The sequence below is a fragment of the Solanum pennellii genome, chromosome 5 (assembly GCF_001406875.1).
Source record: "Solanum pennellii chromosome 5, SPENNV200".
In the NCBI taxonomy this organism is placed as follows: Eukaryota; Viridiplantae; Streptophyta; class Magnoliopsida; order Solanales; family Solanaceae; genus Solanum; species Solanum pennellii.
Genome location: NC_028641.1, coordinates 1,272,385 through 1,286,660, shown reverse-complemented (window position 1 = coordinate 1,286,660; position 14,276 = coordinate 1,272,385). Strand labels below are relative to the sequence as shown.

At 31.3% G+C, this 14,276-nt stretch overlaps 1 protein-coding gene across 4 annotated transcripts; it reads left to right on the top strand.

Annotated features, from left to right (window-relative positions):
* Nucleotides 1–5,399: 5,399 nt before the first annotated feature.
* Nucleotides 5,400–14,073, top strand: LOC107020325 (paired amphipathic helix protein Sin3-like 3). 4 transcript variants are annotated; one of them, XM_027916945.1, is made up of 23 exons: nucleotides 5,408–5,659; nucleotides 5,827–5,990; nucleotides 6,294–6,449; nucleotides 6,576–6,756; nucleotides 6,836–6,934; nucleotides 7,082–7,255; nucleotides 7,344–7,509; nucleotides 7,790–7,926; nucleotides 8,425–8,500; nucleotides 8,622–8,654; nucleotides 8,760–9,022; nucleotides 9,124–9,278; nucleotides 9,430–9,557; nucleotides 9,637–9,891; nucleotides 10,213–10,893; nucleotides 10,999–11,078; nucleotides 11,796–12,413; nucleotides 12,488–12,588; nucleotides 12,673–12,811; nucleotides 12,893–13,045; nucleotides 13,143–13,303; nucleotides 13,384–13,492; nucleotides 13,579–14,073. In XM_027916945.1, the coding sequence occupies exons 2-23, from the start codon at nucleotides 5,941–5,943 to the stop codon at nucleotides 13,744–13,746; spliced, it is 4,083 nt and encodes a 1,360-aa protein (XP_027772746.1). In that variant the 5' UTR covers nucleotides 5,408–5,659; nucleotides 5,827–5,940; the 3' UTR covers nucleotides 13,747–14,073. The 4 variants fall into 4 exon arrangements, with proteins under 4 accessions (XP_027772747.1, XP_027772746.1, XP_015076125.1 ...); XM_015220638.2 differs by having other exon boundaries at nucleotides 5,410–5,659; nucleotides 7,341–7,509; XM_015220639.2 differs by lacking the exon at nucleotides 5,827–5,990 and having other exon boundaries at nucleotides 5,409–5,659; nucleotides 7,341–7,509.
* The last annotated feature ends 203 nt before the right edge of the window (nucleotides 14,074–14,276 follow it).

Genomic DNA, 14,276 nt, shown 5'->3' with positions numbered 1-14,276 from the left:
TAATTAATCAAAGCAAGTAACTCTTAATCCAAAAGCTTAAGAGCATGTTTTAGCTTTTAGTCTTTTGTTTTTTTAGCTTAAATGTAAGTGCTTAATTTTTAATTTTTTTTTTACCAAAATATTATGAAGGTATTTATAAACACTTAAAATAAATCAATTCAAACAAACACTAAAAGAAAATTTAAATTATTTTGTTTTAAATGTTTTAAAATCAAAATAGTTTTAAATACTTTGGAATTTAAATTATTTTATTTTAAATGTTTTTAAATCAAAATAGTTTTAAATACTTTGGAATGTTCGAATAGATTTAAAAAGTGTCGATGCTTTTAATCATATTCAAATGGCTCTAATGATTTTTGATAATGTGTGACCAATATATATGCAATACACTTTTCTTTAGTCCATTTTGAAAGAATGTTACATTTAATATTTAAAATATTTAATTTATAAAGTTCTCATTATACGTTATAAAATAATTTAATCACAAAAATACTTAAACTTTATTTAGAATTTTTCTTAATATATAAATTCATATGCAATCAAATGATATTACATAAATTAAATCACTAGAGATAAATTACAAATACAATAAGTATAGATATAAAACATTACGCGACTCATAAACATAGATTAAAAATTTCAGATTAATAAATTTCTCAATCTCATTCATAAGCTACATATTCATCATAACAATCGTACTCTTTCATATAGATAATGATATTTGAAATAACCAAACACAATATACAATATAGAAAAATAAAAATAGCCATTAAAGGAAAAAAAGTTATCATATAATCAAATAGGCACACTCTCACAACCATAGATACATATAATAATTGCAAAACAAAAATAAGCACTTTTATTACTTAGCCAAGCACCAAAATAAGCCAAAAAAGGCATTTTAAAACTGATTAATGAGCTTTTAGTTTTAAGCATCCAAACACCTTTCATATCTTTTTTCGATTTTAATTTATTTATCTTATTTTAATTTGACCGAGAGATTCTTTTTATAAAGAAATTTTAAATTAAAAATATATTAAATATATTAAAATGTTTTTAATATTGCTTTTAACATATTCGCATGAAAAATTAGAATTAAAGATCTTGTTATAAAAAAATGATACTTTTTTCTTTGAAGCAGATTAAAAAGAAAAGTAAGACAAATAAATTGACACGAAAAGAGTAATATTTTATATTTCATATATATTGGGAAAAGGTTGGTTTTTGTTAAATAACTAATTCGATGCAATTTATAGACAATTTTCCTTTTATTTTTAAAAAAATATTAGTGGTCTTTTTTTTTAAAAAAAAAAAATATTTTAGAATAATCAATTACGTACTTAAATCGTTAGAAGAAAGTATGATAGTACAAGTTACGTATGTTGTAATCCTTTTGCAAGTGATTAAAAGATATTTCATTCTTTTCATAGTTAGAGATTATTCTTTTCTTCTCTTTTGTTAATTAATTACTTTCAAGTTCATCAAAGAAAGTTTACATCCAAAGCAACATCAAGTAGCATATCACAAAAGGATACGGTGTAGTTAATAAAATTGTTTTGTTCTTAATTTAAGATTTTAATTTTAAGTTTTTAGTTTTAGATAGAATTTTTATTGTTTACGCAAATTTAAATCAGTCAAACTCAAACATATATACTGAATATTAAATAGAAAAAGAACACATCACATGTAATTATTTATGAGCATGCAAGTAGAGGACTATTTTCTTCATTAGGAATATTCTAGGCATAAGCTATCACTTAGGAAATGATCACCAACGGGTGCGATGTAGTGGATGAGACTAATATTTCTAATCGAGGTCTTGAGTTTGAGTATTGGATATAGAAAAGTCATTGGTAGAAAACGTTTTACCCCAAATAGAGCCCTACACAACGTGAATTCAGAATAGTCGAGCTCTAATGTGAATATCGAATACCAAGTTACTTAGAAAATGTATGGACGAAGGCTTTGAGGCCTAATCTCAAATCATTCAAACAATGAACCGAAAGAATTAATAAAATTACATTTTTATCATTTAGATGGGTTGATTTTTAATTTTTATCTTTTAAATGGATCAATTCTTTGATTTTTTTTTTCTTCGCAATTGAACTTATATTTACCAAAACATAGCTTGTGAAACGTTATGATGCCAACACATTCAAATATAGTCTTTGAACAATTCAAAAAAGTCCAAATATCTCCTATTGTATCAGTCAAATCAAACTAATTTTTCTACTATTAAAATTATTAGTGAGAGGGACATATTTAAGACGGAAAATATAGTAAGGATTTCTCTGAATCATTTATGCTATAATTTTTTTTGTTTTCTCTCACTTTTGCTAATCGAACACACTTATATCGAGAAAATTAAAATTAACAATCAGTAAAATAGTTTAAAACTTTAAATCAATAAAGTGAATAATTGTTAATTTTTTTGGATAAAGTATTATTGCAAAATTGAGCATATCATTTGGAGTTTATATGTCAATTTCAGGGAAATTTAGCTCGGTGAAAATTTGATTACAATTTTGTTGTAGAAATTTCAAACTGAAACCCGAAGAAATTAAAAATACAATTTTTTCCTTCATACCTGATGAATAAATAAGTTGTATGTATTTTATATTACTTGTGTATGTTAATTTATATTTCCAATATATCACTGGATATATATAAAGTGACATACACATTGCATACAAATGATATACATCAACACAATTATATGCAAATTATATGTAAGATAAATATTTTAACCATCTTATATATAAAAAAAACTGTCGTTAATTTTTGGGAAATAAATTATATTGTTAAACCAAATAAAATGTTTAAATAATTTTACATAACCAAGTAAAAAAAAAAAAACTAAAAAAATAAAATATAAACCCTAACCTTAAATTTACTAATGTTAGGCAACCAAATAGGCCCAATTAGCAAACCCACAGAATCACAAACCTTTCAAAATATGGTAATAGTGTTTTTCTGGACAATTTTGCCCTTTGTATCTTATGGTATTTACTTTATTTTAGCATAATAAATTAATAACCTACTTGTTTTTTGGTCATCAGATAATAACCTACTTAACAAAACAAATTCTAGTAATGGATAATAGTATTTTGGCCCCTCAATAATTGATAACTTTTGATTTTAAGTCTGTGTAAAATATAACTCAATATATTTAAATATTAATCAATTAAAATGTATATATACAGATTGTAGTAATTGTAAATTGTAACAAGAAATTCAAACTGGAATTTCCAAGAAAAAATGGTAATAGATGTAATATTTGTCAATCTTTTCTCACATTTGTGATTGTAAAAGTCAATGCATGAACCAAAGTATTGATTTTGAATTTTATATGGTATTTATTTATTATTTTATAATATATTATGTTGATTGTACAATATTATTTTCATAAATATAATGTTTAGATAGATTGTATCGTTCTTTGTTGTTATATAATATTATATAGTTATATTCAACAATTTAACGTATCGTGCAAAAAGATAAGATACATAGTAAAATAATTACGATAAGATAAGGTAAAAGATAGTATATATTTTTAATTAAATAGCGAACAAAGACAAATTTAACATGAGAAGAAAAATAAGGGTAACGATATACATTATCATATCAAATCTGTTATTATATATAAAATGAGACTTTTCATTAAACGATGCAATAATCAAAAATTTAAATAACAATTAAAAAAAATTATATTCAACTAACATTACAAAATAATACAATACAAATGGGTAACAATCATCCGTATAAAGATGTAAAGGGTGTTTGAATTATGTAGCAATTCACATATAAACAAACTTCGCAAAATATGATAAAATTGCTATAAATTTATTTGTTTCTATATATAATAATAATAGATTACATCATTTTGTGATTTTCGTATCGTATTTAATATTTATATTAGAAATTAATTAAATTTAAATATGCATCGAAAAGCGAATAAAACGTCACTTTCTATCTACTATTAGCCTAATATAAATAATAATAATTGTATTAGGGTTCGTTTTGATTGGGATTTTAGGACATATAAATAAGCTCCACATAAAGTGCAGTCAACATTACTTTTTAAAATATTAAGTTACTCTTTTTATTTTCTCATAAATAATATCTGCATAAATTATATAAAACAACAATTTATGAAATAGAATGTGAAATAAGAACGCAAATAATATAATGATAATTATATATGAATTTCAAATATAAAAACGACGGTTTATCTTGTGACGGTAAAAAAAGAACTTACAAAATAAATATATATTTTCAATTATATATAAATCATATAGAAATATACAACATATTTTAAAATTAAATATGCATCATTACATTTATACCTTTCTTGTACTATTAATAATAATTATTACCTCATACATGAGTTTAAAGTATTAAAAATGACAACACTTACCTCATGAGTCACGACAGTAAGAAAAAAACTCATAAAATAAAAACATACAAATTACATATATAAAAATATACCATGTTTAAATTAAACATTTAATCATTACATAATACCTTTCTTGTATATATATTATTAATAGTTCTCACATTATAATCTTAAGTAAGCATTTGATTATGAATATTAATTTTTTTAAAAACAAATTTAAATCTATAAAGTTGAATTTGAAAAATAAAATTGTGTTTGACTAATAGATAATTGAATGTTGTCTATCTCTTCTTATCAACATTGTTGTTGTCATCATTATTCTATTTTATTTTGATTTTGTTATTATATGTTTTTTTTCTCTTAATTATCATATTATTTTATTATTACTATTATTCTCCTTTTCATTATTTTCAACATGTTTTCCTTCCAACATATTTATTTTCCATACTTAATTTGACTTTTTTTATTTTAATCAAAAGTCTATTAAAAACAATCTCTTCACCTTTATAGGAAAGAGAATTAACATGCTTTTACGCACTCTAAGAGGTTGATCTACACACGAGATAAACTAAAGTAGAATATCTCAAAATTAATTTTGATATTCCTGTTTTATCGACAATATCAAAATTATTTCAAAGTACACTTGTCCAATAACTATATAATTTAAAATAATAACTCTGAAATAATTTAATCCGCGTACCAAACGATCCGATATCATCACTTCTTACCCTTTTATATCAACTCCTAATTCCCTACAATTAGGTCTTAATTAAGTAGAGTCCATTTGATACCATAAAAAAAGAGATCAAAATGACTCCCCTACCCCCCACCCCAATAAGTGGCTTTTCTTCTCCTTCTAGTATTAATATTTTTTATTTAAAAAAAAATTATTATCAAAAAAAAAAAACAAAAAAAAACAGCTAAGACTTATACAAATATTATAAACTCTTCTCTCTATTTTTTTTCTCCATTCATATTGTTGTAGTATCACAAAGAATTTTTTTCCTCCATATTATATATAAATAAAATCTTCAAAATAATTAGCCAAAAATTTTTTTTTACTAAAATAAATAAAAATCAATTATAACTATACCATAGCCATAGCCATAGCCATAAAGCTATAAAGAATTGAATTTTTTTTTTTTTACATATTCATCACTTCTACACAGTTTTTTTTAAATTTTTTTTTTTTGAAGTGTTTTGGTTTCTTCCATTTGGAGAGAAATTTTCAACCGCCATTAACGGACTCATTTGAAGATCTCTGTAATAATTCTTCGCTTTTTTTTTTAATTATTATATGCTTTTCTTAAATTTGAAGTAATGTAATTTAGTAGATTTTGATTAGAATTTTGAGTTGATCTATGTTGAGTTTAAGGGATAATTAGTTGATTATTGTGGTTAATTTGTTTAGATCTGTGTTTTTTTTTCAGGATTTTGTATTGTTTTGTTTTAATTGGAGGATTTGGAGAGCTAAATAAAAGCGTTGATTTTTTGTTTTTTAATTTAACAATGGTGAAGAGATATGAAGATTTGTTGTTGTAGAGATGAGTTCTCAACTCAAACGCCCTATTGTTGTTTCATCTCGTGGTGAACCGTAAGTTTTTATTATCATTAACTGCTAAATATGTTATTTTTTGGATTAATTTGTGTTTAATTTTTAGGTTATATTGTGAATAATTTTAACGTATAATTTGAGCTGAATAGAGTAGTATTTTGTTAAGTTTAGTTGCAAAATAGTAAGTTTCTAGATTTTGTTTTTTAGCTTGAGATTGGTTTAGTGTAGAATATGTACAGATTAAGTATTGATATTGTAAAACTAATGTGATTGTATGAAGTGTTCATGTTTGTAGAAAGATGTGTTCTTTTGTCATGTATTGTTATTTTGTTGATACTGTAGTTCTGGGCAATCTCCAATGATGGGGGGAGGTAGCGCGAACAAGCTAACAACAAATGATGCACTTTCGTATCTCAAGTCAGTGAAGGAAATTTTTCAGGACAGAAGGGACAAGTATGATGAGTTTCTTGATGTCATGAAAGATTTCAAGTCTCAAAGGTAGAATTTTGCGTTACTTGCTCCTCCTACTCATACGAAAAGTAATCCTGATAGGTTAACTGCCGTTGATTTAGCAATATTTGGTTAATTATTTTTTCCGTTTTCCTTGGGGATGTTTTTTTGTAGAATTGATACTTCTGGTGTCATAGCGAGGGTGAAGGATTTATTCAAAGGGCATCGAACCTTAATTTTGGGTTTCAATACATTTTTGCCCAAGGGATATGAGATCACTAATCCAGAGGATGAAGCTCCAGTGAAAAAACCAGTTGAATTTGAAGAAGCAATCAGTTTTGTAAACAAGATAAAGGTAAATCATCACGCAACTGATGAATGTTGCTTTCTGAATTAAAATTGCTTTTCTCATTTGACTAACGTTCTGATTGCAGACTAGATTTCAAGGCGATGATTTCGTATATAAGTCGTTTCTTGATATTTTGAATTTGTATAGAAAGGAAAACAAGGCTATTGCAGAAGTTTATAACGAGGTAGGTTACTCGCCAGTGCTTGACAGTTTCTTTGTGTATGAGTACAAAAGCAAAGCATGCATCTTTTCTAATTTATCCCGGGATTTGATTGCTTTCAAATGTCAGTACTGAGTTTGTATATAGTGAGGCGACTTAATGTTTTTACAGGTCTCCTACCTTTTCCGTGGCCATGCTGATTTGCTTGAAGAGTTCACCCACTTTTTACCTGATGCCATGGCAGCAGCCCGAGCTCGTAATGCTCAAGCTCATAGGGCCCCTATCATGCGTTATGATGAGAAAAGCTCTTCGATGACTGCAGCAAGGCACATGCATGTTGAGAAGGTAGTTTCTTGGTGATGATTTTCTAGAGTCCGATGTCGTTGAATATTGGCAGATAAATCAGGGTAATTTTTTTGGCTTTGTTTAGAAGGCTACTTCACTAGTTGTCCGGGAGAATGCTATTGATCGGTCTGATCCAGAATATGAAGAAACAACGATGAGAACTGAAAGGGAAAGAAGGGAACAACAGTATGAGGATAGAGAGCTGGACAGAAAATCTGTTCATAGAGATGTTGCTGTTGACCAGTTTGAACCCAGTAAGTTTGCCTATTAATATAAATTTCTTGTTCCCACTTTAAAAAGTGATCAACTTGTATAGAAATTACTTGAAATATATTTTGTAAGCATGTAGTCTAAAAGTTGAGAAAGTTATGATTATGGGACTTTGCACATTGTTGTATGGTATATAACAATTTGGTCTGCTGAATTTGCTGGATGTATGTTTCACTTCCTGTAAGCATATTCTAAGTTTCTTTTTTATTAGCTTCATTAGATTTTTAAGTTCAATTCATTCGTAATCTGCTTATGTTGGAGCAGGTATGCAGGACCATGGTTTTGCTTACTGTGAGCGGGTTAAGGAAAGGTTACAGGATATGGGAGAACGAAAACAATTTTTTAAGTGCCTTAATTTCTATTGCAAAGAAGGGGTTACAAGAACACAATTACAATCTGGGGTATCGTTCTTCATTCTTTGAAATTGCTTTTCAATGAGCTTGGTTAAATTTTTGGATTTATTTATCCTGGTTAAGATTATTAATATCCTTGAAGTGATTTCTCACTTCCTTCGTCTGTAGTGAAAAATCTCGTGTATACATGTCATTCTTTTGTTTTTAGAACAATGAATCCCAATGTTCATATATCTTCTCATACATCTGAGGTCTAGACCGTCATCAACTATCAATTGCATAGAGACTTTGAATCCCCTCCTCCCCACATAAAGAAAAATGATGAAAATTCACGGAAGTATAATATGTTTCCTATACACATACTGATGAATCTTTTCTAATGAGAATGTGGTTCCACTGGCATGCCTTTGGTTTGGCTTGACTGTATGTTTGCAAGTAAAGTTTCCACATTAGTTGTCAATTACATGATTCAGTTTCTTGTTTATAATGCTTCCCTCTTTAGTATCAGTAAAATTAGTAACTGGAGCGAAAATTTGTTCCCATTAGGTTAGCAGCTTACTTCAGAAACATCCAGATCTCATGGAAGGATTTGATGAATTTATTTCTCATTGTGAGAGGACAGGTAATAATCTAATGATTCGTGCTTACATTTCTGTTAGACTTGCATTTCTGGGCTACTGCTGTTTGAGTTTTCTTTTCCAGATCTTAATAAGGTTTTTATCTAATTTGGAGCTTGTCTGCAGATGGATATCTTGCTGCTATTCTGAGCAAAACACGTAAGAATGATGTTAGATTTAGTTTTGAGGACATGACAATGAATATAATGGGTCTGTGTCCCCTGCGTATCCTCTAGATCTCTGACTTATTTCAATGCACTGCAGAGTCCTTATGGAGTGATGAACTCAATCCCAAGTCTGAGAAATTAGAAGACAGGGACAAAGACCGAGATTGCGAGTGGGAAGAAAGAAATAGACTTCGTGAGACAAGAGAAAGAGATAGACCTGTTGCTTATGCAACTAGAGATGCACAAGGGCAGAAGATGTCGTTGTATAGCAAGGATAAATACGCAGCAAAACCTATACATGAACTTGATCTCTCCAACTGTGACAGTTGCTCCCCAAGTTATCGGCTTCTTCCAAAGAATGTACAGATCTATCGTATAAAATTACTCTATTTTTTTAAATACACGTATTATTGTCTTCTAAATCTTTTGCACAATGGTGCATGGATCTTATCTTACTGCAGTATCCAATTCCTTTAGCGAGTCAGAAAACAGATATTGGTGCCGAAGTATTAAATGATCACTGGGTATCCGTAACATCAGGAAGTGAGGATTACTCTTTTAAACATATGCGCAAAAACCAGTATGAAGAGAGCTTGTTCCGATGCGAAGATGACAGGTTGGAAGTTGTCTTGATGCATGTGGTTTTAAAAGTCTTAACCTTCATTTTATCTAGTATGTGAGATGGAGGGATCTCTTCTCCGCCAACCAATTATTGTATAGTTCTCCTTAATTCTCATTTGCAATTGGTGATGTTTTCATGATAACAGGTTTGAGCTGGATATGCTTTTAGAGTCTGTCAATGCAACAACAAGACGCGTTGAAGAATTGCTCAACAAGATCAATGATAATACTATTTCGAGTGATAGTCATATCCGTATTGAAGAACATTTTACTGGTAAGAGACACATAAATAATGCTGATATTGCTATTTAAATTGTTTTTATCATAAATGCTTATGCACTTTTTTGGTATAGCTCTGAATCTAAGGTGCATTGAACGTCTTTACGGTGACCATGGGCTTGATGTTATGGATGTGTTGAGGAAGAATGCATCACTTGCCCTTCCAGTTATACTTACTCGCTTAAAGCAGAAACAAGAGGAGTGGGCGAGGTGTCGTTCTGATTTTAATAAAGTTTGGGCTGAGATTTATGCTAAGAACTATCACAAATCACTGGATCATCGTAGCTTTTATTTCAAACAGCAGGACACAAAAAGCTTGAGCACTAAAGGTAATGTAAGATGACTTTGCTGATTTTGAACTGGTTCATTCTAATAACTAGTTGAAGTATTGAAATGAAAACAGAAACATTAATGACCAATAAATTCGGAGATTAAGTAGTTCCTTACCCCAATAATGCTACTTCTTGAGTTGATTATAGAATTTTCAAGCATCTGTTATTTTTGTCCAGCAGAAGCACATCTTGAATTGTTATGTGGAAAAAGATCATTTGAGAGATCATAGGGCCGTTATATGGAAATGTTTCTGTGTGAACTTTGTTCTTGCCGCAAGTGCTTATTTCTCACGGAACTGATGTTTTTCTTCCCCACAGCACTGCTGGCTGAGATCAAAGAAATTAGTGAAAATAAGTGCAAAGAAGATGATGTGCTGCTATCTGTTGCTGCTGGAAATGGGCAACCAATTATCACACATCTGGAGTTCGAGTATCCTGATTCTGACATCCACGAAGACCTTTATCAAATCATCAAGTATTCATGTATAGAAGTTTGTACAAGAGAACAGTTGGATAAAGTCATGAAGATTTGGACCACCTTCCTGGAACCAATATTTGGTGTTCTTCGTCCGCCTCAGGGTGAAGTGGATGGTGTAGATGTTGAAAAGGCTAAAAATCTTAATGCTAAAGATAAAACTGCAATTGAAGGGAAAAGGGTTGGTAGCCCTGCCAGTGGCTCGGGCATGAATTGCAGACAAAGCAGTTCCAGGAATGGAGATGAACTGCCTACATCTGAGCATGTAATTTCTTCCAGAGTTCAGATAGCAGATGGTGAAAATGGGTTCAAGGATGATAGCTCTCCTAATGTAAATGGTGTAATGCTGAAAATCACAACTTCGAAGAACCTCCTTCATCATGGAAAGTCAGACGCTAATCTAAACATGGCAGATGGGGCATCTGGTCTCAGCAGAGATGTTTTTTGTGCTGACCAGCTAGTGCTTTCAAACAGCACTACTGTGGGGGAAAGCCATGGAAGAGTCTGTATAGAAACTGCTTCAGGTTCATGGGCTGCTGCCTACTCTGTATTTATCTTTCTTTTGTGTTTTCTACACCTCTTCATGGGAATTAGTATTTGAAAAGTTGATGTACTCTTTCCATTATTAGGGCATGGTGCAGGCACTTCCAGACCTAGTGGTTCCACAATCAAACGTGAACCTGAGATAGTATCGTCTAATGACTCGAAGGTATTATGTTTTAACTTTTAGATCATTGTAACCTTCCCCCCTTGAGTGCCCTCATTGTAACTTGTTTTCCTTGCTTAATCTCTTTACTGTTCCTATCTAAGAAAGCCGAACAATTAGGAAATACAATTTAGTCAGTCTAGATCTACCACTAGCAAAATATCCTGACATGAATCCAGAAGAAAGAATTTTTAAGATCCTGCTGTGAACTGTGTTTATCTGCCTCTTGCTCCCTTGTCAGGCAGTTAAGGGTGGCAGAATTAACTCAAAATTTAACGGGTGTATTTTGCTGGTGAGCTGATTTGTGCTGTGCCCAAAGTAATCCTTTAGAGAATAGCAACCCAGATTTACCCGTTTAGATACCCAACACTGATCAGTGTAGATGCCTTAACAGTGATGTAAGCTCCGTATCTTTATAACTGCTTTCCAATTGGAAAATTCTAAGCTCAGGAGAGTATTCTTTCTTTAGCAGTTGACCGAAATCTCAGTTTCTGTGAACTTCAGTAGTGTGCTGATACAGAAAAATAAATACATTATAAAAGCTCTCCTTGGATCAAATGAAGCGGAATCTTGGAAAACAGGACATTTAAGAAAAAACAAGAAGGAAAATATCTATTTAAGCTAATGTTCAAAAAAAATATCTATTTAAGCTTGCAGTATATCCGTTGTTGCCCCCCATCTCTAATAGCTATCCTTTTTCTCTCTCCTACATGATTTTAGGACGGAGGGTTCGTGGACCCAAAGGCAGAAGGTATCAAAGTTGAGAAATGTCTTGAAGAATCCGTAGGAAAATGTAAACTTGAGCGAGAAGAGGGTGAATTAACTCCAAATGGTGATTTTGAGGATAATTTTACACCATCGAGTGAAGGTGGTCAAAATGTATCGCATAGTTTAAAGGGAAGTTCAAGTAGTAAGCTATACCAAAGTGGACATGGAGAAGAAAAAAATTGCGGTGGAGACAGAGGATGTGAGAATGATGCTGATGAAGAAGGCGAAGCGAGTGCTCATGGGACATCAGAGGACAGTGAGAATGCTTCTGAGAATTGTGATGTTTCAGGTAGTGAGTCTGCTAATGGAGAAGGTTCTCATGAAGAGCGTGAAGAAGATGGGGACAATGATGTGAATAATAACAAGGTAGAGAGTGAAGGAGAGGTGGAAGGTACTGCTGATGCCCATGATGCTGAAGGAGATGGTGCTGTTATGCCATTTTCAGAACGCCTTCTACATACATCCAGGCCTCTAACCAAGCACGTTCCTTCTATATTTCATGTCAGGGAGAAGGAATCACGTATATTTTATGGAAATGATTCATTTTATGTGCTGTTCAGACTTCACCAGGTATGGCTATTTAATATCATGAAGTATAAATTTTCCACATGATGCAACATTAACGTTTCTTCTCTTAACTACAGACATTGTATGAAAGACTACAGAAAGCAAAATCACATTCTTCATCAGCTGAACACAGATGGAGAGTCTCGAATGCAATCAACCCCACTGAATCATATTCCAGGTCACTTGAGTGTTTTGTTTCCTGTTCCAGTGGATTTTGATTAATCTTTACTTAATCAGACTAAGCTCCTCTTTAATGTTACAGATTCAGGAGTGCACTTTATAACCTACTTGATGGTTCCTCTGACAATGCAAAGTTCGAGGATGACTGCCGAGCTATTATTGGGGCTCAGTCATATCTTCTCTTCACCTTAGACAAGCTGATATACAAAATTGTCAAACAGGTAAGTGCATGTGTTTCTCATGCTCTTTCTTTGGTGTATGTAGCTGTCTTGTACAATTCTAAAATTCTGCATCTCATGCAGCTTCAGACAATTGCAACTGATGAGTTGGAAGGTAAACTTCTCCAACTATATACATATGAAATCTCGAGAAAGTCTAGCACATTTTCAGATGTAGTTTACCATGAAAATGTGCGTGCCCTTCTTCACGACGAGACCATATACAGAATAGCATGTGTAAGTCTCTGCTTCTTTGTATGTTATGTGGCTGATATAAAACCTAGCAGTCCCTTCTCTATTCAAATGTAGCATTGATAAACTACCTCCGTTGCAGTCATCTAAAACAACACGTCTTTCCATACAACTCATGGACTATGTTTACGAAAAGCCTGAGATGTCTGCTGTTACGATGGACCCAAATTTTTCAGCTTATATGAGCAATGAACTCCTCTCTGTTATTCCTCAGAAGGAGAACCCTGGGGTGTTCTTGACAAGGTACTATATCAATAGAAGAATACTTTCTTGACCTTTTCTTATAACATAGGCTATAATGCATGCATGCTCGTGTTTTGTAGAAATAAACGGAAGTCAGGAGTTAGAGATGAAACTTTTACATCCGAGGCTATGGAAGGACTTAAATTTTTTAATGGTCTAGAATGTAAGATAGCATGCAGTTCATCAAAGGTACTCTAGCTATCCTCAGAAGTCCACATACTTATTGAACTCCGTCTCTCTTGCTAACTTTGTTTTTGTGACTTTGGATGCGTAAGGTCTCTTACGTCTTAGACACTGAAGATTTCTTGATACGTTCAAGAAAAAGGCGAAGAATATTAAAGGAGAATCTTTTGTCTAATGGCCATTCAGAGTGTTTGAACAAGTCTAATAAAATACAACGCTTCCGCAGATTGCTTTCAGTTGAACATGCTCATTTTGCATAAAAAGGTAATCTACAGCTTCAGTTAGTCATAGTTATAGGTTCTATGACCACACAAAAATGGAGAAATGAAGTCCAAAGGTAGAATTTCACACATTTTACATGGCTCTCGAAGGTGATTTTATTGCTTGTGATATTTTTTTCGCGCTTGTTTGTGGAAATTCAAATTTTGGACAGTGATACCATAGATTTTTCTAGCTTCTTGTACTGAATAAATGATCCAGCTAACAGCTCGGAAAATTTGTAGAATGTCATTCTAAATTTTGTTCCCAGATTGTTGTATATATTTTTTCCTTCTCTTATAGTAAAAACACTCATATTATCAATTCCATGATCTGTTTCTTGTTACATTTTAGTAAATCCCTTTGTTGCACTTATGTACCCTTTTTAAAAAAAAAATGATTTTGGCTCGACTCTCGATAAGTGAAACGTGACGAGTATTTTGGGATGGAGGGAGTATTAAGTTTATACAAAGGGTCAATAATTGAGTCTTGTAAGGAAGATCTTCAATTAGGTGTAATTGATGGCAAAATC

Coding starts and splice junctions, on each gene's coding strand:
- LOC107020325 (XM_015220638.2), top strand. CDS start 5,941: ATGAGTTCTCAACTCAAACGCCCTATTGTTGTTTCATCTCGTGGTGAA. Junction 5,991..6,293: donor GTTTCATCTCGTGGTGAACC/GTAAGTTTTTAT, acceptor TTGATACTGTAG/TTCTGGGCAATCTCCAATGA. Junction 9,892..10,212: donor AAAAAGCTTGAGCACTAAAG/GTAATGTAAGAT, acceptor TCTTCCCCACAG/CACTGCTGGCTGAGATCAAA.